The 25,363-nt window shown below is 38.8% G+C and overlaps 1 protein-coding gene across 5 annotated transcripts in view; it reads right to left on the bottom strand.

The window, feature by feature from the left end:
• abcc3 (ATP-binding cassette, sub-family C (CFTR/MRP), member 3) overlaps positions 1-25,363 on the bottom strand; it is a 124,761-nt gene that overhangs the window by 75,852 nt on the left and 23,546 nt on the right. For all 5 annotated transcript variants that reach the window (XM_055150111.1, XM_020919219.2, XM_055150108.1 and 2 more), the window contains exons 2-4: positions 5,317-5,493; positions 3,384-3,506; positions 676-813 (exon numbers count right to left, since the gene is read on the bottom strand). In XM_055150111.1, the coding sequence (XP_055006086.1) occupies positions 676-813; positions 3,384-3,506; positions 5,317-5,493 (438 nt within the window). The remainder of the gene's footprint in view (positions 1-675; positions 814-3,383; positions 3,507-5,316; positions 5,494-25,363) is intronic.

Genomic DNA, 25,363 nt, shown 5'->3' with positions numbered 1-25,363 from the left:
AGCCTAGCACCAGCGACCTCTGCAAATACAAGGACTGGATGGAATATTAAAAAAAAAAAAAAAAAAAAAAAAGTGTCTCCACACATCTCAAACACTCTGGCTCACTAGGAAATGAGGTCCATTGTCCAAAATTCTGGACTGTCCCTTTAAAGACTCAATATTACCCTATTTTTTTATTTATATTATAATGTTTCCTCTTCACAAACAGACCTGGAGTTGTGTTTTGTTTCTTTCACACGTATAACACACTAATCCTGCATATATAGACTGAGTTTTTGTCTCAAACTGAAAACAGTCTGTTCCACATTGTGATGTCATGTGGTAATACAGGAAGTGCTCCATTTTGTTGTTAAACTGTTTAGAACTTCACTGGAATAATAAAGGAGCTGTTGACTTGAAAACTGTAACTCTACATGACATCACAAGGTGGAACAGAGCATTTTGAGCTTTGGAGATGTAGACAGACTAATAAACCAACCAGGATTACTCAAACAAAATTAAACAAAACACATCTGGATATGTTTTTGATGAGGAACCAGTATTTTAAAATGGTTTAAAGAAGAGTCCATTTTGTGTAATACAGGACCTTTAAGGAAATGTGATTAAGTTCAGTTCCATGTGTGTTTCTGAATGAGCTCTGGTTATGCAGGTCTGTCTCCACACAGCCTCACTCACCTGGCTGTATAGCTGCAGGATCTTGGAGCGAAAAGGCACTATGGCACACAGCACGGACAGGAACCAGAAGATAAAGAGCACTCCTGACGACTGCACCCCGCGGAGCCTCTCCAGCTGGATCAGGAAGGTGGCCAGCAGCTGAAACAGAGCACCCACAAGCACACGGCTCAGTCTGCTGACCTGAAATAATCTTGACGGATCCGTTGGCAAATTTACGTTGGCACACTTTTAAAGATTTTAGTTTTAAATCCTATTAAAATCCTGTAATTCCCAATATTATGACATTGCCAAAAATGCTTCAAGTGCTTAAAGAGGGCGTATTAAGCTAAGGCCACTTTTTGGACCTTTCTATCATGTTATAACGTTGTTTCCCTCATCAAAAACACGCTTGAGGAGGTTTGAGGTGTCATCCATGCATGTTTGAGTAATCTAGTGATCTCTTACAAGCCCTATTCAAACCCTCTTTACAGTTAGCTCATGTGAAAGGCTCAAAACAATACACTATACAAACTGTGATGTGCAGTACTTCCATTAGCAGGATGCACATCGATTGTGTTGGGATGGTGCTCTGAAGGGGGAGTGACTTACCATGGAGAGCAAAGGAGGTTGTTTTCAGTGACTTCAGTGCTTTCAAAACAATGTGAGGCAACATGGTGATCTAAATGTATTATGTGCATTTAAGTAAAAAAAAATAAAATACTGTCCTTAATATTTTTTATATATTTAATATGTATTGTGTTTTTTAGCCAAGCGTGATGAAAGAATGAATAATTTATGGAAAAAAAAAAAAACATTCTGTAACACTATACAGGGTTCCCACTCTTTTTCACTGACAAAATTTCAAAACTTTTCCATGACTTTTTCATGATCTAAAGTGAATTTTCCCTGACTAAATATGAAATGGTTTGGGATTATAGTTTTTAACTTTCAACATTCTGTCAGTGCATTTATTGTCGTCTCTTTTAAACACAAGTTGCAAACGTTCAGAAATAATCAGAATAGTCTAATGAGAACTTAAAGGGCCCATCAGATGCAAAATAACTCTTTTCACATTGTATCTTCTGCACATAAACAAGCACAATTTGGGTTTTGGAACATTCAATACACAATCTTACTGATTTCTTGAAGGCAGTCACAGACCAGGAACTATTGCTCATCCCCCTGTCTGTCCTGAGAAAGCACAGGCTCCACCCTCCAAACGTGACGTAGGCTCTGAGTGAGCCGCCCTTCCTCCGCCCATCTAACGGAGGGAGGGGGAGACAGGCGTGCACCCTGATAGTGGTAGGAATAAACTTTTATTCATCATGGCAATGCAGCGCGTTCAGCCACATGTGTTGGACCCGGAATCGGACGAGGACTTTGAGGAGCACGAAGTTCAAGCACCGCGTCAACATCAGCTGAACATTACTGATTGGTAAACTATTAATAAACACTAGTAGATAAACTTATTATATTGTGCACACTGCAGTGTAGAACAATTAGCTTATGCTTTTGTTTAGGTGTTCATGTGGGAATTGTCAGTCGATACGGTGTGGAGGCCTGGCGGAGGCGGTGGAGTGGGGGAGGGGGGCGAGTGCGAAGCACTTTCTGCTACATCAAACGTGTCATAGGTGTAGCTACCGCGTCATCGTTGTAGCGGGTTTTAGTTCGTTGTCATGTGGGAGGGTGGCAGAAATATGCTGCAATTTGTTAAAAAAATGCCAAATCTATCTAAAAACCACTTCCATACAAGGCCCACACATCACTCTTAGAAGGTAGAAAGCTCTGAAAAGTTGATTTTGCATGAGATGGGCCCTTTAACAGATCGCTGTAGTTGTGTGAAAGAGATACTAAAATTCCATGACTTTTCCAAAAAGTTCATTAAATTTAAAAAATTCCAAACCCTGACTTTATTTGTGATTGTGTTTTTATATGTGTTGATTGTGTAGAGTGTGAATGAATGAAATGTGACATGTTGGACCAGCCTCTCAAATCTGCAAAACAAATTTACCAACGGGAACGAATAAAGTGACCTAACCTAACTTAACCTAACAAAGTTCAGTGTTGTTTCTGCTGGCACAAAATAAACTGTCGTCAAATTCAGAAGTAAAGATACGAGTAAAAGAGGCAATATTAAAGGGCCCATATTACGCTATTTTTCATTTATGTTATCATGTCATTTCCTCATCACAAACAGACCTGAAGTTGTGTTTTGCTTCATTCACACGTTTAACACACAAATCCTGAAGATTTACGCTGAATTCTTCTTTCAGACGGAAAACACTCTGTTCCACCTTGTGATGTCATATGGTAAAACATGAGGTACTCCACTGTGTTTTTAAACTCCACACATCTTTACTAGAATAGTTTTAGCCCTTGAATTGCTGATCTTTACTGAACTAAAAGGAGCTGTTAACTTGAAAACTACCACTTCATGACATCACAACGTAGAATAGAGCATTTGGAGCTTTGGAGATGTAGGCAGACTAATAATAAAGAGTTCCTCAATCGTGTGAATGAAACAAAACACAACTTTGTATGTTTTTGATGAAGTAAAAACATTCTAACATGTCTCATATAGGACCTAAAATCTATGCAAAATACTTTCACTTGTACTCTAAAAGTGCATTTTTATTTGTACTTGTACTTCAAGACTCTTACCAGGACATGTATACGCACATTTAGTACATTTTGGTTGGATTGCAAAAACAAAGTGTCTATGTCCTTACCATGGTCATCCCAAGCACCAGTGGAGTGACATAAAAAACAGGAGGTGGACTGTATTGTGCCCGCTGATGGAATGTGTAGAAGAGGTCGGCCCAGCATATCACCCACAGTAACAAGCCACATGCCTACAACAGCAAATAAACAAAGACAATTACAAAATACACAAAACTGTTCAATGCAAAAAGGAGTATCCACATTATTTTGGAGTAGTTTTGTTTCGACATGTTAACGAGAGCCCACATTCTGTTTCTGTTGGTACAGTTTTTAAAAGGTACAACTGAACCTGGGTTGGGCGATGGTCTGGATAGTATTAGTAGTAAACAAAGTAAAAGTGATTGGCTGTTCAGTCTACATTCATATGTTCTTGGCTGCCAAAAACAGCTTCAATAAGAATGTGCTACTGAGCTTATTAAGGCTTTCTTTATTACAACACAGTGTGCTTTATTATTACTGTCACTGAATGTAATGATCATTTTCTTGTTTTTAAAAGCTCAGTTGCATAGTGTTTATGTCATGTGTAGACACAGTGTATGACCTGAATGTCCACCAGGATGTCCTTTCACACCTAATTGCACCATTAAGTGTTGTTGTACCATATACAGTAAGAGTGGTAATTACTAGGGATGCAACGAAATGGTTTCCTCATGATTGGAAACATATCTGAAGACATGGGTCACGATAATGATTTCATTTTGATACGTTTTAAGATGCAAAAAAAAAAAAAAAAATCTCAAGTAATTTTTTCTGCTAATGAGTATAATATGATATAATGAAACATTACATACAATACTTTACAGTACAACTACTGTACATTTGTTGTTTATATGCAAAGTGTTTTAGTTCATTTGCTTACGTAAATGATTTACAACATTTTTATTCAGTGAAAATAAGAACAGAGCTTTCTCAGGCTGTTTTATATTTTATAATATAGCCAGTCTACTCTTAATATAGACTGCTAGGGGAGTTACACTATCAGACTTTTCCTTTTTTGATGATAATTTGATGATTTATTTTGCTCCTGGGTCCTCTCACTGGGTTCACGCGCCTGTGTCGGTGCTGCTCTGCCTCCAGCAGCAGCACAGACAGATAATAGTGAAGAACTGAAGAAGAAGCGTGAATGAGCTACAAAATGTATTCAACCAAATAAACTTTAGTCCAGCTGACAAATTGAATTTCTCCTTTTGCTATGTTCCTATAAACATATGACTGCGTGATCCAATAACCTTCATGAGGCGTTTTATAGAGTCTGTGTCTATTGGGTGTAACACATTTTCTCCAGGCTGCAGTGAGCTTCAGTCTGTCCCAGCTCTAATGCTCTCTATATGGGGTCTGTCACAGCCCTGTGCATGGTCACCACACTGGAATCAACACCAACATCACCCCCCTGACACCCCACGACCAGAGCGCACTCTTATGCACCCCAACTCCAGAACCCCCCTTCATTATTTACTGCGGGTCCACGATAAATATGATAAATACGATAAATACGATAAATACAATAAATACAATCCACTTATTTCACTAAGTTTGTGACTTAAATCTTCCCTCCCTGAGTGAGTTTGGACATTTGAAATGACCAAAGCTGTAAAACAGTGGTAGTCTGAAGACGCTCCACCTGACCTCCACTTCACTCTCCCTTGTGCTTTCACACTTGATAATACCAAACCCATGTTGGCCATATTTGGACGTTCAGAGAGCGTTTCTAATCAAATACATATACATTTTCTATGTGAATGAAATGTAAATGAGCATAAAGGTCTTCGTATCTGGCTGTTGGTGAATTCGGCACAACTGTCACTTAAGAAGAAATTTGTCTTGCTTAAAAATGCTTTGTGAATCTGGTACAGAGTTCTTTCAGCATGTTCTTAAAGTGGAAGGAATTTTTAAAGAAAAGATTCATGAATGAGGCCCAGTGAATACAAGCAGTGGCGTTACCGTTTTGACTCTGTTCTTTATGGACATCATGATGTAGCCTCTTCTGTTCCTGTGCAGATATAAAAGGTAGAAGGGGGACGCGGCCCACAGGTAGATACAGGGCAGCCATGCCAGCACAGTGAGCTGAAAACACTGGGGGAGGTCGGGTCGGTCCGAGTGCAGCGTCAGATTGGCCTCCTGCAAACACAAGAGAGGAAAAACCTTTGTCACATGCTCACTCACTTTTTTAGGAAACAAAACAATTAAATAAGTTGTGAAATGAAACAAGATAAATAGGCAATGTCATAATTTCAGAGGGAGGGGAGGGGTCTGTAGTATTATTCAGCGTTATGTCACTTCCGGGTCCAAGGCGCATCAGCTTGTAAACAATTTCTCTCCTCTTTTATGATCTAGTGATAACAGATCTTGCATTAAAAAGGGACTGCAGTTGCTTAACGCTATGAAGGTTATACGTGTAACAGAAAGTGTACACTATCCTACATTATGCTACATCAATTATTTGGTATAATTTAACATACATTTTTAAAAGGTAATTGTCTCTTGTTTGATGCATAACAACACTGTGGCATTTTCTCAAAAGACAAATCTAGAAATCAGCTCTGAATTTCTCCACTGGACACTTTCAATGCCATACAACTCTAGATCCACAGTTTTTGAAAGAATGACTCACATCTTTGCGGTTGAATAATAATACTGAAGCTATTGTGATTTAGTTTTCAGTTCTGTTTGTTTATAGTGACAGAGAAGATTAACAAGAAGAGTAACATACAGTACTATCTAAAGTAATAACACAGCTGCCAGTGCAGTCACATTTTGTTCAGTTCTCTCTCTGCCCCTACACATTCAGAGAAAGATACAGAAGGATGTGTTTCCTTTCATCAAGTGGTCAGCCCAAACAAAATCCCAACCTGTGCTGGAAAACAGGCTGGCATGTGACCAAAAAAAAAAAAAAAAAAAAAAAGAGTAAACACAAACTACTCGTATTTGGCTGACAGGGGCTGACAGAGACCTACAGTTTTCAAAAAGGATGGATTTTATTACCTGGCCATCCAGAAGAACAACTCTGAAAAGTTTTTTACAAATATGAGTGCATCTGGAGCTGTATCCTGTCTCCCTGATTTCAGAGGGCGTGACTGCTGGGATACAAATCTCAAAGCACTGAATGTTCTCTTCAACTCTCTTTGTAGATTTATTTTTAAATGTCCAAATAAAAGCCATCACTGTATTTGATTTGGAAAACTCAACTTGCTACAACCAAACAACACATGTCATTTACTTTGGATTCAACACATTTTTACATGTTTTTACTTTACTTTAACTTAAGGCTGTGCAATTAATTGAATTTTCATCATGATTTTGATTTGTGTGTCAAACGATCTCCAAACTCATTTGTGATATTTTTAATATAAATTAAGTATATTTACTTTATTTTTAAATATAGAGATTGTAGACCAGCTGAATATACAGTTTATTTTGGATACATTTATGTTTTTCTATGTTTGTTTCATGTTCATATTTTATTCATTTTATGTTTTATACATTGCAAAACTGCTCTAAGGTTCATATTTGTAGTCTACATTTATTTTCAATTTGAAAGTTTTCCATTAATTATCAATAACAAAGTGTTGTTTTTTTTTGAGAGAAATAATCAATAAATGCATTTTTAGTTGCATGCATGCAAATAAAAAAATAATAATTTGAATAATCATGATTTTAGTATTCAGTATTTCAGTAAGACCGTCATATTCACTCAGAAGCACCCACTGTCTCACTTTTTCTGTTCCTCCAATCTATAAAGAAGTTGGACATCGATGGTTTCAGTACAAAGCCCCTTCAGATTGGAACAGACACCCACACCCTTAAGAACTTCTTAAAAAACATTCCATTGATTAAAATCATCTTTAATTTTATATTTCAAAACTCCTTGTTTATGTTTTTAATTTGTCTTTTTAATTTGTATTTTTCAGTTTATTCTTTTATTACTTTCCACTTGTTTATATTATTATTTTATAAAGGCTGCTTACACATCAAAAACAACTGCAGTACCAAACTTATTTCAGGTGAAAGGACTTATATATTTTGTTCTGAATGTTAGGAGTGTTTTGGAGAGTAGAAGTCTTCTTCATTTGAGGTGCACGTGCTACACATGAGTCTCTGGGAGAGGAGCGCTGCTGTATGTGGTCGCTGGGCAGCACAACCACCAGCTACACTGAGCTGCTGATGCTAATCCTGCGACACGCCCCACTAAGCTTGGCCCATTCACTTAAGCCTGTGGCCATGTTTGAACCCTGCATGGGGCTTGGGGGTGAGGTAAGCCAAAAAATTCATATCATGATCTTCTTAGAGCCAGATCATGATTTCAATTTGATCATGGTACAAAAAGGATTTTGAGCTGAGAAAAAGGTTATGATCTGTAAGAATACCAGCTCGAGTGTCCCCTGGTTTGAAAGTCCCAGCTGGAGGATGTCGGGAACGTCCCCCCTTCCGCAGAGAGGAGGGATGTTCTCACCGGCCTTTAGTAGTCCGTGTCACGCACTGGGACGAATTGAGTTAGAAAATCAGAATTCTATATCATAATTAGAGCCCGACCGATATATCGGCTGGCCGATATTATCGGCCAATATGGGCACCTGGAGACATATCGGCTATCGGCCGATATGGGCCGATATTTCACGTGGGCATGTTATACCTTGTTATAAAGCTTAGACTCTCTACATTATGTTCATTTAATCCAATTTATAGACAGATAAATGTCCTAATATGTGGCTCTGCATCAGTATTTATTTGCGGTGTAATTTGTGTCCGTACTGTCCCTGAACACACCAGAGAGTCACGTCACTTCACTCACGTGTGTTTGTTTACACCCACAGCCGTGCGCAACACTGAGATTATTTTCTTTTTACCCACAATCGGCTTGAGTCTGGATTAAAAGGACTTTTATTAGTTCAGACTTGTGATGTGAGGAGGAGCCTGTGTGAGCGGTGAGTGTTGGAAATACATCGACTTTGAAGCTAGTTTAGGTTTTGTTAGCGATTAGCTGCTGTAGCTCCCACACATAAACAGGCTGTTTTCTATTGGTCTATTGTAAAGTGACTATATTGGCCGTATATTTGTTACTGGACCAGCATTGATATGTAAATGAGCTGTGAATAGACGTGTGAATGATCCACATTTATGCATATAATTAATTACCGCTGTGCGCACGTTTTTACGGCTAAAGGCTAATAGCGGTAGTTTATTTACTAGCTAGGAGTTATGGGTCGGTCGCGATCGAAGCGGCTCTTAGAGCCGGCTCTTTGAAGTGAACGACGGGAGCATGCTTCTTATTGGGAGCCGTGTTTTCTCTTTTTCTCACTTTTTCTCTTCAAGCCGCATGTAGACCCGTAGTTTGACAGCAGCAGCGGCTGAAAACGAAACTTTCAGAAATATGCGTGTGCATAGGATTAAAAAAAAGGTGCATATTTGGCTGCAGTTCAGCATAAAATGAATAAAGCAGGACTAATCTTGGACTTGAGAGAGAGATAGAGACCGAGTCCCGACACTCAGTCCTGGTTCAGTTCTGGTTTAGTCCTGTTTTACACATGGTTTAAATCTGTTTTAGTCCTGGTTTAGTCCTTTTTCAGTCCTGGTTCAGTTTTGGTTTAGTCCTGCTTGCAACTAAACAATCAAGAGTCGCTTGGGAGCCGAAAGAGCCAGCTGCTTTAGTGAGCAGAGCCAAAAGAGCCGGTTCTCCAAAAAAAAAAAAAAAATGGAATACCCATCAATAGTAGCTAGAATGCGATGCAAAAATGCCATTAGGCCAATCTACTGTATGTAAATATGATGTAAAGAGTCAGAATAACAATAAATGTTGCCTAAATAAAACCAATTTAGAATCCACTAGAGCCAAACCTAAGTTTTTTAAACAATTCAAGATTTACAGTGAATTTTTACATCACTAAATATATCGGCGATTATATCGGCTATCGGCAGCTCCAACTCCCATTATACCAGTTTCATATCGGCCACAACAAAATCCATATCGGTCGGGCTCTAATCATAATACAATGAAATGTCGTGCCTTGTTTATGTCATTTTACTGATCTTCCTAAAGTGGCACACATTTCTTCAGTATGTAATGTCAATATAATCCTCATTTGCTCGCAGAAGTTTGATATCGTATTAACATTATTTTTTTCTTCTTCCCCATGTCCTATAGCATCTGTAACTGTTGATTATTATTTCCTTACCTGCTTGCCATGAACATGATTTGTAAGCAGCGCAACACAAGAAACACTGGCTACATTCAGACTGCAGTCTGAAGTGACCCAAATTTTTTTTTTTCGCCCCTATGCTCCTGTATCTGATCTTTTAATAACAGTTTGAATGACACAGATTTGATTTTTTCAAATGCGACCCAGGTCCGGCTCCTAAAACCGATACATATCCGATCTTTTCACATGTTACTTCAGTCTGAATGGCCAGGTCACATTCATCCACCTACACGTCAGGCTCAGACTCTCGTCAATGGAGAGAAAGTGAGGTTAGAGAGTTCATTCATATTTGGAGGGACCGCTGTGTTCAGGTCAAATTGAAGGGGTCTTATCGAAAACAGGCAGTTTTTGAAATGACTGCCAAACAAATCCGCGAGTGCAGCTACAGGCAGTCCTGGCTCCAATGTCAATGAAATATAAAGAGCCTGCGAGCCAAATACAAGGAGGCTAAAGACTTGAACAAACGAAGCGGCTGTAGACAACGGATGTGTAACCTGTCCATTTTACCAACAACTGAACCATATATTGGGAAAGAAGCCCAGCGTTTAGGCGACTTCTGTAAGCACTGAGCACGCTCACTGTGTGTGAGACGCTGATGTGTCCTCCAATACGCAAGTGGGACACTTTTGGGGTGTTTAAAGTTCACACTAGAGATCACATACAAGTCACATTTAATTGGAAATGTGAACAACCTCACAACAAAATTTCACAAAGAAATCTGAACTGAGCATTAAACCCTGCAGTTTGAACTTAGCCTTAGAAAGCTACAGAGTGTGTGTTTGAGACCATATCAGTTCTTTGCATGCAAATGTGTTGAGATTTATTCCAACTTACATGTGTAATTAATACAATGTATATAATGAAAAAAAAGGTGTTTTTTAAAAATGTGTATGTATCTAGATGAACTAACTTAGTTTCATAAAGGGTACAATTCAGAAGAACTTTCCAGCTTGAGGTACAGAGCGACTTTCCAGCTGATTTCCATCTGAAAATAGGTAAAAACACCACAAAATCCAACCTTTTTGAAAGCTGTAGGCCCCTCTCAGGCTCTGTCAGCCGAACATGAGTAGTTCAGTAGAGAGAGACATAACTGTCCACAGAGCTGCTTTAAACAAAAAAGCAGTGAATCACAATATGGAGGCTTAACGTAAATATAGCGCCACAGTGATGAGATCACTTTCCATTTTTATCACCATATGTCCCCGGCCTACACCCAAGCTGAACAAAAGCATGTTTAAAAGGGAATTAAAGCCACAAGAAAGCATAATCTGTGTTCTTTAAAGCCAGATGCTTTAGACTGAGTAGAATCTGTAAACAGTTTGAGAACATAAGTGCACAGCCTACACTACAGACTACACTCCCCGCCACACAATGGTTGTTAAGTAGTTACACTCTTGAACCGTGTGTATGAAAGGTGCGGTGGAGCTTAATCAGAAACCTGCCCACAGAGAGATAAAGAAGAATGGGGAACTGAGTATCCAAAGCACAGGTCCGGAAATGTCCAACAAATAAGGTCTTTAGCGGGTTATTTTAGAGCACGCTACACTACTGTGGGTGTGACTCCAAAAGGTCTTTGCTCTGCTTGGAATGTTCCATACTAGGACATTAAACAGCTCTACTTTATATTCATTCAGTTACAAGTGGTTTTAGAGCTCAAGCATACAGAAAAACAGGTTGTGAATGTACCGATCTGACCTGTAGATTCTTCAGATTTACACACTACATCACCTCAAATACAAAAAAGGTGAGGGGAAACAACTGTAACATGGTTAAAAGCTCCAAAAAAGTTCATTCTGCTTTAAAAACATGTAAAACAGAACTAGTTCATTTTCAACTGTTTGCAGCAGCCCTAAGTTACTCCTCACTTAATTTATACGTTCAGAGAATCCTAATTATTCACTCAATTAGTTTGTAAGAAACCAACAACTAGCATGCTAACAGGCATTCCCTGATTATCTGATAATAAAATGCTTTATAGTTAGATGCAGACAGCTAAATCAGGTAGAGGCCCTTTGAGAGTACCATATTTTGCGGACTAAAAGTCACAGTTTTTTTTCATGGTTTGGGTGTTTCCTGCGACTTATACTCCAGTGCGACTTATATATTTAAATGTTCACACTGACAGCCTCGAGAGGGCGCTCTAGGCTTGTGTGTTTGTATCTGCTGCACCTATTTCTCCTTTACCACTGTCACTTCGCACTCAACTCTGCATGTGTCCTGCACAAAAACTGCTGTCTGGTAATCGATCAGCAGAAACAAAGTTTGGAGTGAGCGAGAAACTTGTGAAGGTCTGGCGGAAAGCGGGCATGGAGAACACAGCTTCACGGGAACTGGGTGCGTGCGCCATGCAACTTTCCTGGAAGTCATTGGATAGATGGACAAAGCCTGGAAGCAGCGCTCTGTTTACCTCCGGACACTGAGGATAAAGAATTGAATGGAGTTAGTGATTTGGAGTGAGACGGAGAGTTTGGTGTTCTGTTGTTTATGCTATTATCTGAAGAACTGTTCATATGTGACGTTAACAGCCTGTTGTTCTCTCTTCTATTGTTATTACTAGAACTTGACTTTCAACATAAAATTTCGGTTCCTGGTCTCTGATTATAGATTTAATAGATTTGCCCCAAAAAGTGCGACTAGTCTGGTGCGACTTATATATATTTTTTTCTTCTTCATTACACATTTTTTGGCTGGTGCGACTTATACTCCTCAGCGACTTACAGTCCGGAAAATACGGTACTGTATTTTTCTAGTGATTTTAGATGCATTGTTGATGCCTGTGTCCAAATAATTTCCCTTAGTAAGTAAATAAGTTTGTCTAAATCTAAAAAGACTCCACGACAAATGAGTGGTATTAAATGAGATGAATTCGATGTCTGCACTAGCTCTCATATATATCAAAATAAAATAAGCCTTTTGAACTTTATTAGAGATCGGCTGATATGGGTTTTTTCATATATAATGCTGATACTGATTATTGACTGACAGCACAACCGATGGCCGATAAGCTCTGACGATATTTTGGGCCAATATTTTGGACCTATTTTGTATATTTTCCCCCATATTTTGTCACTTTAAGTTACTAAACTCTCTCCTCAAGCGCATTTTTACTACAAACCTACAAAAGAGCTGTGTAGTCATGTTTTGAGCAGCTATCTCTTCACATTAAAGCATGAATATACAGTTTGTGTGTATTTTTTAAGCAGTACATTGAGCAACACAAAATATCGGCCTATACTGGAGATTTAAGACCAAAAATAGTCCAAAAATCAGCCTGATATATTTTGAAAAAAAGTTTTATGCCATTCTGTGGAAGGTTCAAAGCAAAGCAAGATCTTCTCCATGGTGGACCCTCAACCAGTGAAGATACAAGCCAACTCTGTGGAGGTTTTTAGTGCCTTAAAACACTATAATAAATGTCTTAACTTTATTTGTTAGAATACTCCCAACATTTTTCAATATATTAAAGGTCCTATATTGACTCTTGTGAGCTTTAAACCATGGTATAATGCTGTTACCTCCTCAAAAACAGACCTGGAGTTGTTTTGGAGTAACCTTTTAATATAGGTCTTCTACACCTCCAAAGCTCAGCGTGCTCTGTTCCACCTTGTGATGTCATGCAGTGGTCATTTTCAGGTAAACAGCTATCTTTCATCTTTAGTTCAGAATATAGGACCAGTTTATTCTCACATTTAGTGATCAATGCAGAGGATTTCCATCTCCTCGTGACTAACGTTCCAAATAGGAGGGCTGGTCTGTATCTACATGAACAACAACGGACACAAACACACAAACATGCACCCACACACCGATACACACATATACACGGGCCCACCCACGGACGCAGCCAAGACAAACACAGCTGCCCACTCTCCACACGCCACCACTCCCTAGACATACACTGCCAGAGTAGAGCTGCAAGATTAACCACAATTTAAATGGACATAATTACCAACAGGGCTTTGCAAAGATCCTGAAATATCAATATAACCTGATACTAAACTTAGTGGTACATTATCGTTATCATGGGCTGCTGTATCGATATATCACCAAGAGTGTTTTTTTGGTATTTTTTAGCAATATTTTTGTGACCGCACTAGAGTTTTGTTGCTTGTTTAGTGAAAGGACACTTGTTTATGTCATACTCTACTGCGTATGCCTCCTGTAGAAAAAGCCCGCTGTCTCGCTGTAAATAATGAAATATTCAGCTGAAAATGGTACTCGAGCAGCAGAAAGAAAGTCTGGAGTGAGTGAGACACTTGTGAGGGACTGGAGGAAAGTGGGGATGGAGAACACAGCTTCACGGCAACTGGGCGGGTGCGCCATGTAACTTTCCTGGAAGTCACTGGATGAATCGACAAAGCCTGAACTCCAATGACAATCGAAACCATCCTGTCGGGATTCAGAAAAGCTGGAATAATTCTAACTGGAACTGATGCTGAGTTTGACGACAGCTACACAGAGGAGGAAGCAGCGCTCCGTTTACCTCATGGAGCTATGGTTTTCTGTGGAGGTCGCGCAGAAGTGACACTGAGGATGAAGAATTCAATGGATTTAGTGATTTGGAGTGAGATCGTGAGTTTGGTAAACTTATGTTGTTTATGCTATAATTATCGGAATTGAACTTTTAATATGTTACATTAACATATTAACTCCTATTCAGCCTGTTCTCTATTCTGTTATTTTTACTTATCGTAATAATATAGTTATAGTAGAACTTGCCTTTCAAGATGAAATGTCAGTTCCCAGTCTCTGATTTTATAAAATACATTTCCCCAAAAAGTGCAACTTATAGTCTGCTGCGACCTATATATGTTTTTTTCTTCTTCATTGTGCATTTTTTGGCTGGAGCAATTTATAGTCTGGAAAATATGGTATATATATTTCATATAAGTCAAAAAACAAACTGTGAGCTGCACAAGACCTGTCAGGAGTTATGCCAGAGGTAGAAAACTGGTTACAACATTCACAATTACATCTTAATATCTCAAAATCAGTTGGTATGTTTTTCTCAAACAAAAAAAAAAAAAAACTGACATGGATACAGACCCAGATGTATTTGTGCTTGGAACAAAACTGAAACTGGTCCATGAAGTGAAGAATCTGGGAGGTACATTGGACCCACGACTATCGTTCAACAACATGTCAAAAGAACAGTGACAAAAATCAAATATATATTTTTAAAATTTTGTCATATAAGAAATAATCTAACAACCAACTCGGCAAATTATGTATTTAAATTTATTGATTTTGCCGCATCTAAATGATCGCATTACTAGTTGAACTCTAAACTAAACTCTAAAACTACTCTTAACATTTGCACAAACTATCTATAAAAAAGCACTGAAGGTATTAGACAAAAAGCCCAATAATGATCACTACTGCAGAATACTTGACAAATTTCTAAATTGGGACAACACAATCAGATATGCAGATTTAACTTTGGTATAGAGTTTTTAATAATCTTGCTTCACCTCTTCTAAAGGAGTTGGTGAAAAGAAATTCAAATGGAACAACGAGAGCAGCTCTAGAGGCGACTGCTCTGTGCCGTTTAGGAAAAGTGCTTTTGTGTGCTTCTCTTTTGCTTATTGAGCAAGTCAAGCATGGAATACACGAGATATACGAGACCTTTCAACATTTTCTAAAGCTTTAAACCAGTGGTGGTTCAATGGTCAAATATGTCATCATGTTTATCAAAATTACTTTTTACTTTCTAATATTGAGTGGTTGTTGGTTTAATTCTGTAACTCTTGACTTCAAACTTCAAATGAACTGTCTGAAATAAAATAAATTGTGTGTATAGTGAGTGTGCTGGTGTTATGTATGTTTGTGTGATTGTTGTTGTAATTTTCCCTGTCCTGCAGCTGATCTGACATCAACCTGCCGAGGGACTGAAGATGGAAATTAGCCACGCTGACTATAATCTTTACATGTTTACAATTTAAATGTTTATTAATATGTGCTGTGCCTTCACATATAAATATATAAGAAAAAAAAACTTTGCATATGTAGTGGTTTAACAAAGAAATATTGTTGCTAAATAAAAAACAGCAATATATCAAAGAGTATCAAGTGCAATATGAGCTTAAAGAGCCCATTTTCCACTTTTTTTGTTTTGATCATCACAAACGGACCTGGACCTGCATATTTAGGCGGAGTTCTTCTCTCAAACCGAAAACACTGTGATGTCACGTGGTAATACAAAGACAAAACACAACTCGTGTGTGTTTTTGGAGAAGTAACAACATTATACTATGGCATGAAGCACACACAATTGCAATGCCTGATGGGAAAAATTGCAATTAATTATATGTTTCTCAAGTGGTTCAGCCCTATGCGATAGTGCAGTCTGTGGTGGAGGGACGGCAGGTAAGTGATCTGCACAGGAAGCTGCTCGACTCGTTCCACTAGCCCCCAGTGTGAACTTCCAGCACAGAAGAATAGAGAGGCAGCAGTATTCAAACACAGGGTCACAGGCCCAGCACCATGCCTACACATGGGGGAAGGGTGAGTTGTACTGCAGTTGTAGGGAGTATTATATGTTTCATGAGGGTGAGTTGTTGTAAGGAGTATTATCTGTTGCATAAGGGTGAGTTGTTGTACAGTTGTAGGGAGTATTATCTGTTGCATAAGGGTGAGTTGTAGTGCAGTTGTAGGAAGTATTATCTGTTACATAAGGGTCAGTTGTACAGTTGTAGGGAGTATTATCTGTTACATAAGGGTCAGTTGTACAGTTGTAGGGAGTATTATCTGTTACATGAGGGTGAGTTGGTGTACAGTTGTAGGGAGTATTATCTGTTACATAAGGGTCAGTTGTACAGTTGTAGGGAGTATTATCTGTTACATGAGGGTGAGTTGGTGTACAGTTGTAGGGAGTATTGTCTGTTACATGAAGGTGAGTTGTTGTACAGTTGTAGGGAGTATTATCTGTTACATGAGGGTCAGTTGTACAGTTGTAGGGAGTATTATCTGTTACATAAGGGTCAGTTGTACAGTTGTAGGGAGTATTATCTGTTACATGAGGGTGAGTTGGTGTACAGTTGTAGGGAGTATTATCTGTTACATAAGGGTCAGTTGTACAGTTGTAGGGAGTATTGTCTGTTACATGAAGGTGAGTTGTGTACAGTTGTAGGGAGTATTGTCTGTTACATGAAGGTGAGTTGTTGTACAGTTGTAGGGAGTATTATCTGTTACATGAGGGTCAGTTGTACAGTTGTAGGGAGTATTATCTGTTACATAAGGGTGAGTGGTACAGTTGTAGGGAGTATTATCTGTTACATAAGGGTGAGTTGTACAGTTGTAGGGAGTATTATCTGTTACATGAGGGTGAGTTGTACAGTTGTAGGGAGTATTATCTGTTACATGAGGGTGAGTTGGTGTACAGTTGTAGGGAGTATTATCGGTTACATGAGGGTGAGTTGGTGTCCAGTTGTAGGGAGTATTATCTGTTACATAAGGGTGAGTTGTTGTATGTCTCTTGAACAGTAAAGGCGCTGTACCTGATTTTTATCATCTTAAAATTCAGCAGTTTACAGTCTTAATGCTAATTATTCACAGCCATGAGTTTATAAGTGTTTTTCACAACTTTCTGACACCAGAGCAGAGTCAGTTTAATGACACAGTAAACTTAAAAAACACCTGGCATGCTAGCAGCTCACTTCCTGATTCTCTGTTAATAAATTGCTTTATTATTATGCAAAGAGCACACAGCGGTGCCATTTTCAGCTCAAGCTGCTTTTACCAAACACAGTTGCTAGGGCTAAACGGTGACTGAATTGTGTGGGTTTGAAGCTTTAAAATGGAGTATGGTGTGTTCAAAGTGATGAACTGAATTGGCTGGATAATGTTGATAAAAACGTGTCCACAATGGTGACTTTTGGCCAGTGCAATCCGTTGACACTTTGCATGTGATGTCATCAACATAGGAGTGTGATACTAAGTGTAGGCACTGCTCTGTCTGAGGCTTTGTTTAATCTCTGTTTTACTTCAACACAATCTGATCAGAAAGAACTGACTTAGTTGGAAATACACCAAATGAGCTGCCCAGGTGATAAGTCCCTCTCTAAAAATATAACATTCACAAGCTAAGCGGGCATTAGCCTACAGGTTTTCAGTTTGTCACTCTCCACTTTTGGTTGAAAATCAAACACCTAAACAGGACCATGGACACTTGTATTGATCACAGCCTCCTGAACATGTGTTTAAATAAATGTTGTATTTCAGACCATCTGAAAATGATTTTGACTGTGTTTACTAATGTGTGCACTGTGTCACCATGGAAACATTCCGCCATGCACATACATGTAAAACACCCCCAGGGTGATGCAAAGTATCAATACTGTGAGACTACTGTGGGGTCATAGTTATAGCATCATGCTTATTGTTACACTGAATAGTATTGCAGACTTTGTTTTTCATCTGCTCCTTAGCAAACCTACGTGAGCTGCTTCCTGTTTGACACTCCAAAGGGCTGAAAATGATCTGAGCATTGCACTACTTTAGACGCAAGCGGTGTAATTATTGTTTGTGAGGTACATGCTTTTAATGCAGTGAAAGCTGACAAAAGACTCACACAGAGTAGTCTCCTGTTTACTGTAGCTCACATGCAGCAGCTCCATCAATCCTCACTGTGTGTATTTATGTAAACACACACGCTCACCTTTTTCTAACAGCCTTTTTAAAGCTCCTATATTATGCAGAATGAACTATTGTGAGTTTTTAGACCTGTTATAATGTTGTTACCTCCTCAAAAACAGACCTGGAGTTGTGTTTTGCTCCATTCACATGTGTCTGAGTATCTCTGTATTAATCTGTGTCTGTATGTTTTTGTTCAAGAAATATTAAAACAACATAATTACAAAATAGCATAATATGGTCACATATACAACTGACCTGAGGGCCAATGGATCTGACCACTCTACCAATGTCGAGACAGGATTCGAACTGACCTTCAGATCAGAGGAGGAGCACTCTGCCAACTGAGTTACAGTGGCTCTGTTGTCGAGGTATATGGACTCTTGCTCAAAGCAACTATGACTTTTCTAGTACATAAGTATGACTACAGAATGACCTGGAATCACCTTGTAGCTTGAGGTGTAACTACAAACTGTAAAGAGGCTATATAACATCAGTGACTACTGTAAACTGCATAATATATAACTAATACTGAAACAAACTGAATTTTAAAGGGCCTGTATTATGCTACTGATCTATATTATAATGTTATTATCAAAAACAGACCTGGAGTTGTGTTTTGTTTCATTCAAGTGACATTCATGTCTAACACAGATGCTGCATTTTTAGGGTCAGTTCTTCTCTCAAACTGAAAACACTCTACCTTTTTCCAACTTGTGATGTCATTTGGTAATACAGGAAGTGCTCCGCTGTGTTTTGAAACTCCACACATCTTCACTAGAATCATTTGGATAATTCCAACCTGCAACTGCCAATCTCTAACGAACTAAACTGTGCATCACAAGGTGGAACAAAGCATTTTGAGCTTTGGAGGTGTAGACAGACTAATAATAAAGAGTTACTCAAACATGTGTGAATGAAACAAAACACAACTCCAGGAATATGTTTTTGAGGAGGAAACAACATTACTACATGTCTTAACATTCACTAGAATACATTTAGTGTAATATAGGGCGTTTAAATATTGCTTTTATTCATCAAAGAGAGAACAGTTTGTGAGTGTACTCCTATATGTCATATTAAAAAGGTTTTTAGTTGTACAGTGTGCAGGAGAAAGGCAAATGGCTGGTTTAATTAGTGACTAAAGTAAAGAAAGCATCTCCTTTGCTCTTACGAGAAGAGCAGTGTGACATGAGTGATATAATGCTGTTATAAAGAGATAAAGATAGGAGTTTACGATGGAAATTACACTGGAAATATGATAGGTAATATACAGTGGGTGTTATCATGACTAGGGATGGGCATTCGATGAAATTTTCTTAATCGATCGTCGGAAGAATTAACAATCGATTATCGATTAATCATTAACGTTTTATATTAAAATGATCATCATTATTATTACTATCTGCACTACTAATCTGCATAAATAAATTCAACTTTACGACATATAAACCGTAACCACTCTAGAGCCACATCAATCCGTTTGACATTATAATGTGTTTAATTCAGTTCTGTGCAACTCTCACAGAAACAAAACTTTAAACCGCATCGCTAATTTGCATAAACTCAGCGAAGATAAAACTACAGCTCTTGTGTCGCTGATGCGGTCAATTTCTGTCAGATTAAAAGACATGACTCAGTGGAATACAGGTTAGTGTGACCAGATTTGTGTTTGTCAAAACCAGGACACCGTACGGGAGGTGGGAGGTGGGGCCTCGTCATCGACATTGAGCGACTCTCACCTGGTAAAACTTTTTCCCACTGGACACCGAAACATATGTGCTGCTTTGTACACTGTGTACATGGACTCACACTTGTCCCGAACGCAACGGAAAGCGTGGAATTTCTTGTACAAGTCATCGTTAAATACACATTTGTGCTTCGGTACATTGCAGACTGACCCACTGTTTGTGTCTCGCTCCTTCTGAGTGCAGAGAAACACATGTCACGCTACACACAGCAACCTACATTCGGTTTGTCGAATAAAATGAACGTAATCGATGAAATTCTTAATGATCAATTATCAATTAATCGATTAATCATGCCCATCCCTAATCATGACCTCTGTGACTCTGATATTGTGTTTCATTCACACACATTTGAGTAATCCTTTATCATTAGTCTGTCTACATCTCCAAGTGAACAGCTCCTTTTACTTTTTGTTCAGCAGAGATTGGCAATTCCAGGTGTGAAATGATTCTAGTCAAGGTGTATGGAGTTTAAAAACATAGTGGGGCACTTCCTGTATTATCAGATGGAAGATAAAGCATAACATGCATTCTTTGGCGCAACACCTACCCCTAATAAATAATAAATAATATGTAAACATTTTTCTAGTAGTTCACATACATTTTCCCTGATTATTGCCAACAAGAAAGTGAAAAAAGAGAAAGTGTTGTGGAAAAAATTATATATCTCTTGAAGATAAATAATGAATCCATTTGCGAAGCCCAATGAGTTTTTGAAATATAGACCAAGGTTTATTCTTGTTACAGCAGATATGGACAGGGCCTAGTCCTGCCCTGGCCAAAGCCCAAGAGCCTCTCACCCCTGTCTCCTCCCGTCTCTTCCCATCTCCCTCTCCCCAGAGCATTTGAGCTCTGAGTATTTATACAGAAATACAAGTTACATACATACCAAAGCAGAGTGACTTTGGTTTCAGAGGGTGGTACTAAATTAACATACAGTTGAGGACAACAAAGGGCTTCCTGAAGGCGGAGACAGTTGTGCCTGATGAACCTTTACACATGTTAATGACTGCTCTGGGTTTCAGGTAGAATTCACATTCATTTACACAAAGATAGATTGAAAGAAACCTTTTCACAATCTACATTTCTATCACAGAAAGTAATGTAAAGAGTGAGGAATAAACCTTCAGACTCAGGACTAGAAAAAGACCAAAAAGGTGAAAAGTGCGTCTCTACCCAGTACAGATAAATGGTAAATGGTTTATTGTCCGATTATCAGGAAGTGCACGGTAGCGCCTTTTAGCTCACGTCACGACAATACTCCGCTCTGGAGAGTTGTGAAAAGAACTTACAAACTCATCGTTGTGAATAATTAGAATTCTCAGGATTAGTGTTGTTCAATTTTTTGGGGGATTCGATCCGATACTGACACTTGGCCTTGGTGTACTCGCCGATACCGATAACGGTCTGATACTGCATAGTGGGAAGTTTTGCTACAGTACAAAAGCAAAAAATAAATCCTCAAAAGTCTATTTTTAATGACCACAGTGCAAGACCACAGTGTATAGAGCAGCAGTAAAAAGACACTCATCCTCAGAGCAAATGGCTAATTATGCAGATTAAACAAAGTCTAAAGTTAGCTCTGTTGTGCTGCACTCTCTGCACCATATTTATTTTACCAAGTTCAACATCCATACCAAAGGTTAAATGGAGGCATCAGAGAGGTAAAACAAATGTATTTTCTATCATTATTACATTTCTATCATTAGAACACAATTATTGCACAAGAAGTGGTTTAACAAAGACTTTTAGTATCACAGACATGATTTAACCTTTATTTTTTTATTGAACCGTATCGAATTGTATCAAACTGAAAGTGCACTGTAACGAGATATGTATCGTGGCCTAATTATTGCGGTATTATATTATTCCGGGCAATTGGGCGCACTCAAAAGCCTCCAACCCTCACGCCAGTAGGTGGCGCATGACTCCTCGAGACGGTATTGTGAGGTCAGAGCATGGATCTATTAAAATAACTGGATACAGTATTGCTAGCTTGTAGCTGCCTCCAGTTGACGTAGTGGTCACTCACTGGAACTTCAGCTGAAAAAATCCCATGGGCCGAGACAAGATTTTTCTCATAGAGCACAATATAATCACAAACTGCTCATGTTCGTTTGATAGCTCACCTACAGATGATGTCGGATTTGCTGGCGATTTTTACCTATTTTTAGATCATAAACTTTTTCTCAGCTCAAAATCCTTCAGTTGTCTTAAAAAACAGTTTATATTCGTTAGCTTCGTCTCCGCTCTGCTCCGCTTTAGCTCCTCTCGCTCTGATTGGTCAAAGCGATCACGTGACACACGAGCTCATGCACCGTGTGTGCGGTTACGTGCATTCGCGTGTGCCCGTGGGAGAAAAGAGCACTAGTGCGCATATTCGGTCGGCCCACGGCCGCCGGAAGTACCTAGCCGGGCTAGGCTAATCTGGGATCATGTGCCATTGAGCTCAGCCCATTGACTTGAATGGGCGGCCATTTTGGAACCTGGGGGCTTGGGTCAGAGGTCCTCCTCTCCAATATGGCAGAAGTGAGGCAAAGAGAAACTGCACGATTGCCTGTCTCATTATTTCCTTGTGTTTTACAGGTCAGTATCAAAGTAAAAACCACATAATATTGGTCGAAAACAATAAGTAACGAACAGAGCTAGTCGTGAGTGTATAAATCAGTTGATAAATACTGTATTTTTGTTAAGTTAAAGCCATGTAAAAAGACGTGTAAAAACGGGTCAAGGCAAAGCTAAGGGCGCCATTTTGAGTTTGTGACGCATTTATTTTAAGCTCCTGTTTTTCGTAACTGAGAATATGTTAAAGTGCTCCGACATTGTTTTGATTATAAAAGTATAAAGATTTAGTTCATAAATAAAAATTAAAAAGAGTCTCAAGCCAAAGCGAAAAGCCAGTCAGTAGTAACGGTTATTACCAGACAATTCATGAGGAGCCGTTAAGGTGGCGGTTATATATTAAAAACAGTATGTTAAAAGCAGACCAGCTGTGGTGGTAGAAATTGAAGTGTGTTTTAGTTAAAATGTAAAACTTAAATTGAAAATGTGTAACAATGTTAGAGAAGAAGTACTTAATGGGAATGTTTGCTGTACATGATCTTAAAGCATGATTCTGATGTGTTCTCTCTAAGATTGATGATTGACATGATTGCAAATTGTAAACTAAACAGTAAGAAAACTGAATATTGAAATGAAAATACATGATTGTATAAATAAATATGGCAGAAGCGAGGCAAAGAGAAACTGTATGATTGCCTGTCGCATTATTTCCTTGTGTTTTACAGAGGAAACATTTAATCTGCCCAACAGGCCCAGAACCTGGGTCTGTTACAACATACCTCAATACATGAGCCATAATACGATACATATCTTGATACAGTGCACTTTTGATTTGATACAATATATTTCAAAACGATTCGATATGGTTCAATAAAAAATAAAGGCTAAATCATGGCTCTGATACTAAAAGTCTTTGTTAAACCACTTCTTGTACAAAGTTCACATGACACACAAACATTTTAATAATTATCAAAACAGTGAAGATGTCAAACGTGTCGCATAAACAAGTTTCCTTCCTCTAAACAAGTAACAAAACTGTAGCACTGTAACCAAATAATTCAGTTAAATTTAGTAAAATATACCAAACAATACTCTTAGCGATATATTGATACAGCAACCCACGATATCGATACTGTTTCATCACATTAAACGATGCGGTATGTCGATATTTTGATATTTTTGCACACCCCTAGCGACCGTACAGCGAAAAACAACCACAGACACACTCATCACTCCACGCCGACGAGGAACGGAACAGAGGAACAAACTGAAAAAGCGAGTGCAATGTGCCACTTCTAGACACAACTGGACAACTGAGTCACTACGAACACGCCGACAATCCGTTGGTCCCAGACAGCACCCTCCCTACACGCCACAACTGAACAAAGCCCAGAGTCACCGTGAACGCCACAAACAAACAAAACCACTGACACATCGAACTGTTGTGTTTCCTTGAAAGTCCGGTGTGGTTTATTTGTGTAAAAAGTTTGAAAATCGACCATTCAATGACAGTGCACCTTATCATCCAGAGTGACTAATAGTATGGAAAATACGGTATGTATCTTATCGGCAACTTCTTAATGATACCCAGCCCTCCTCTGGAGCGATGATTGACAGCCGACCGACAGCCACAACAATCCAACACGGTGCCGATCGGTACATTGTGGACTATGAAACAGAGCGGACATTTGTACCCGGATCACGCTGTTTCCCTTTTCTCCAGACACGGCGGGACATGAGAGGGGCTCCTCACGTACTGCCCATAAATGCAAGTGTCTGCGCTCGTCAAGTAATAACCTGCATCTGACTCACTGGAGGCTGTTAGTCCAACCTGTAAATTCAAATGTACTGACCGTAGTTGATCCTAAAGAGGCTGTTACAGACACAGCTTTGACCCAAAAGTCACATTTTTAACAAATATGCACTAAAATGCCAAAATGAGACCAGGGATAGTGATAAATTTCTATTTTATTTACACAGCTAATCAGTAGGAAAAAGTGGGTCCTCTTTCACAAATATACTAAGTGGTATCAGCGATTTTGTCTGAGTACTCGCCAATACCGATACCTCAAAAATGTGTGGTAACTACAAATATGACTAAAGATACCGGACATTTTGCTCTTACTACTTACTACTGTACTAGTTAAATGCAGATAAAATGAGACAGCTTGTTCACAGTAGCCTATTCTCCCATTGGAGTTGTTGCCGAGGAGCTGAGTCCAGGGAGAGCCAAAGTACACATGACCTCACATTGCATCTAAGTGAATGAACATCTATTGCATCAGATCACTACAATAATAAAGGCTTTATGTGTAAATACTACTGCTGACACCTGCCACACTGAAAGCAACATTTGAAAAGATTGGATTAAAAGAATCTCAGAGTTTTTGGTGAAAGGCCTATGACAAGTTGAACCACCCATTTTACTAAAACACAGCCAAGATCATTACATTTCAAATTTTACTCAAGATTTTACACTTTTTTGGGCAATTTTTATTTCCTGGTTGCAAATCTTGACATTACATTCCATAACTGTCGGGCCAATCCTCCTCTAATGTACACAGAAATTATTATTTGACAAATAAAAATATAAGAAAACGCCTTTATTTAGTTGGAATAAGGGTTAAAGGTGCATTATGTAACTTCTCTGGTGGAGGGTCCATCAGATGCTTTTCTCCACGCAGGATGGTAAAACGATATGGGATTAAACTTGTTTATCATTATGGAGACCAAACCAGACCAAGTTACAGGTCAGATCTGTGGAGAGCCGACTCCGCTCACAGTCAGAATGCCTGTTTTTCTAGGTATTTTTGAGTTATAAAACCACCTGTAACTGAATAAATGTAAAGTAGA

The sequence above is a fragment of the Boleophthalmus pectinirostris genome, unplaced genomic scaffold (genome assembly GCF_026225935.1).
Source record: "Boleophthalmus pectinirostris isolate CB_2022bp ecotype Guang Dong unplaced genomic scaffold, ASM2622593v1 HiC_scaffold_14, whole genome shotgun sequence".
Lineage (NCBI taxonomy): Eukaryota > Metazoa > Chordata > Actinopteri > Gobiiformes > Gobiidae > Boleophthalmus > Boleophthalmus pectinirostris.
Note: the sequence above shows the minus strand (reverse complement) of the source record. Positions and strands in the feature narration are given on the sequence as shown.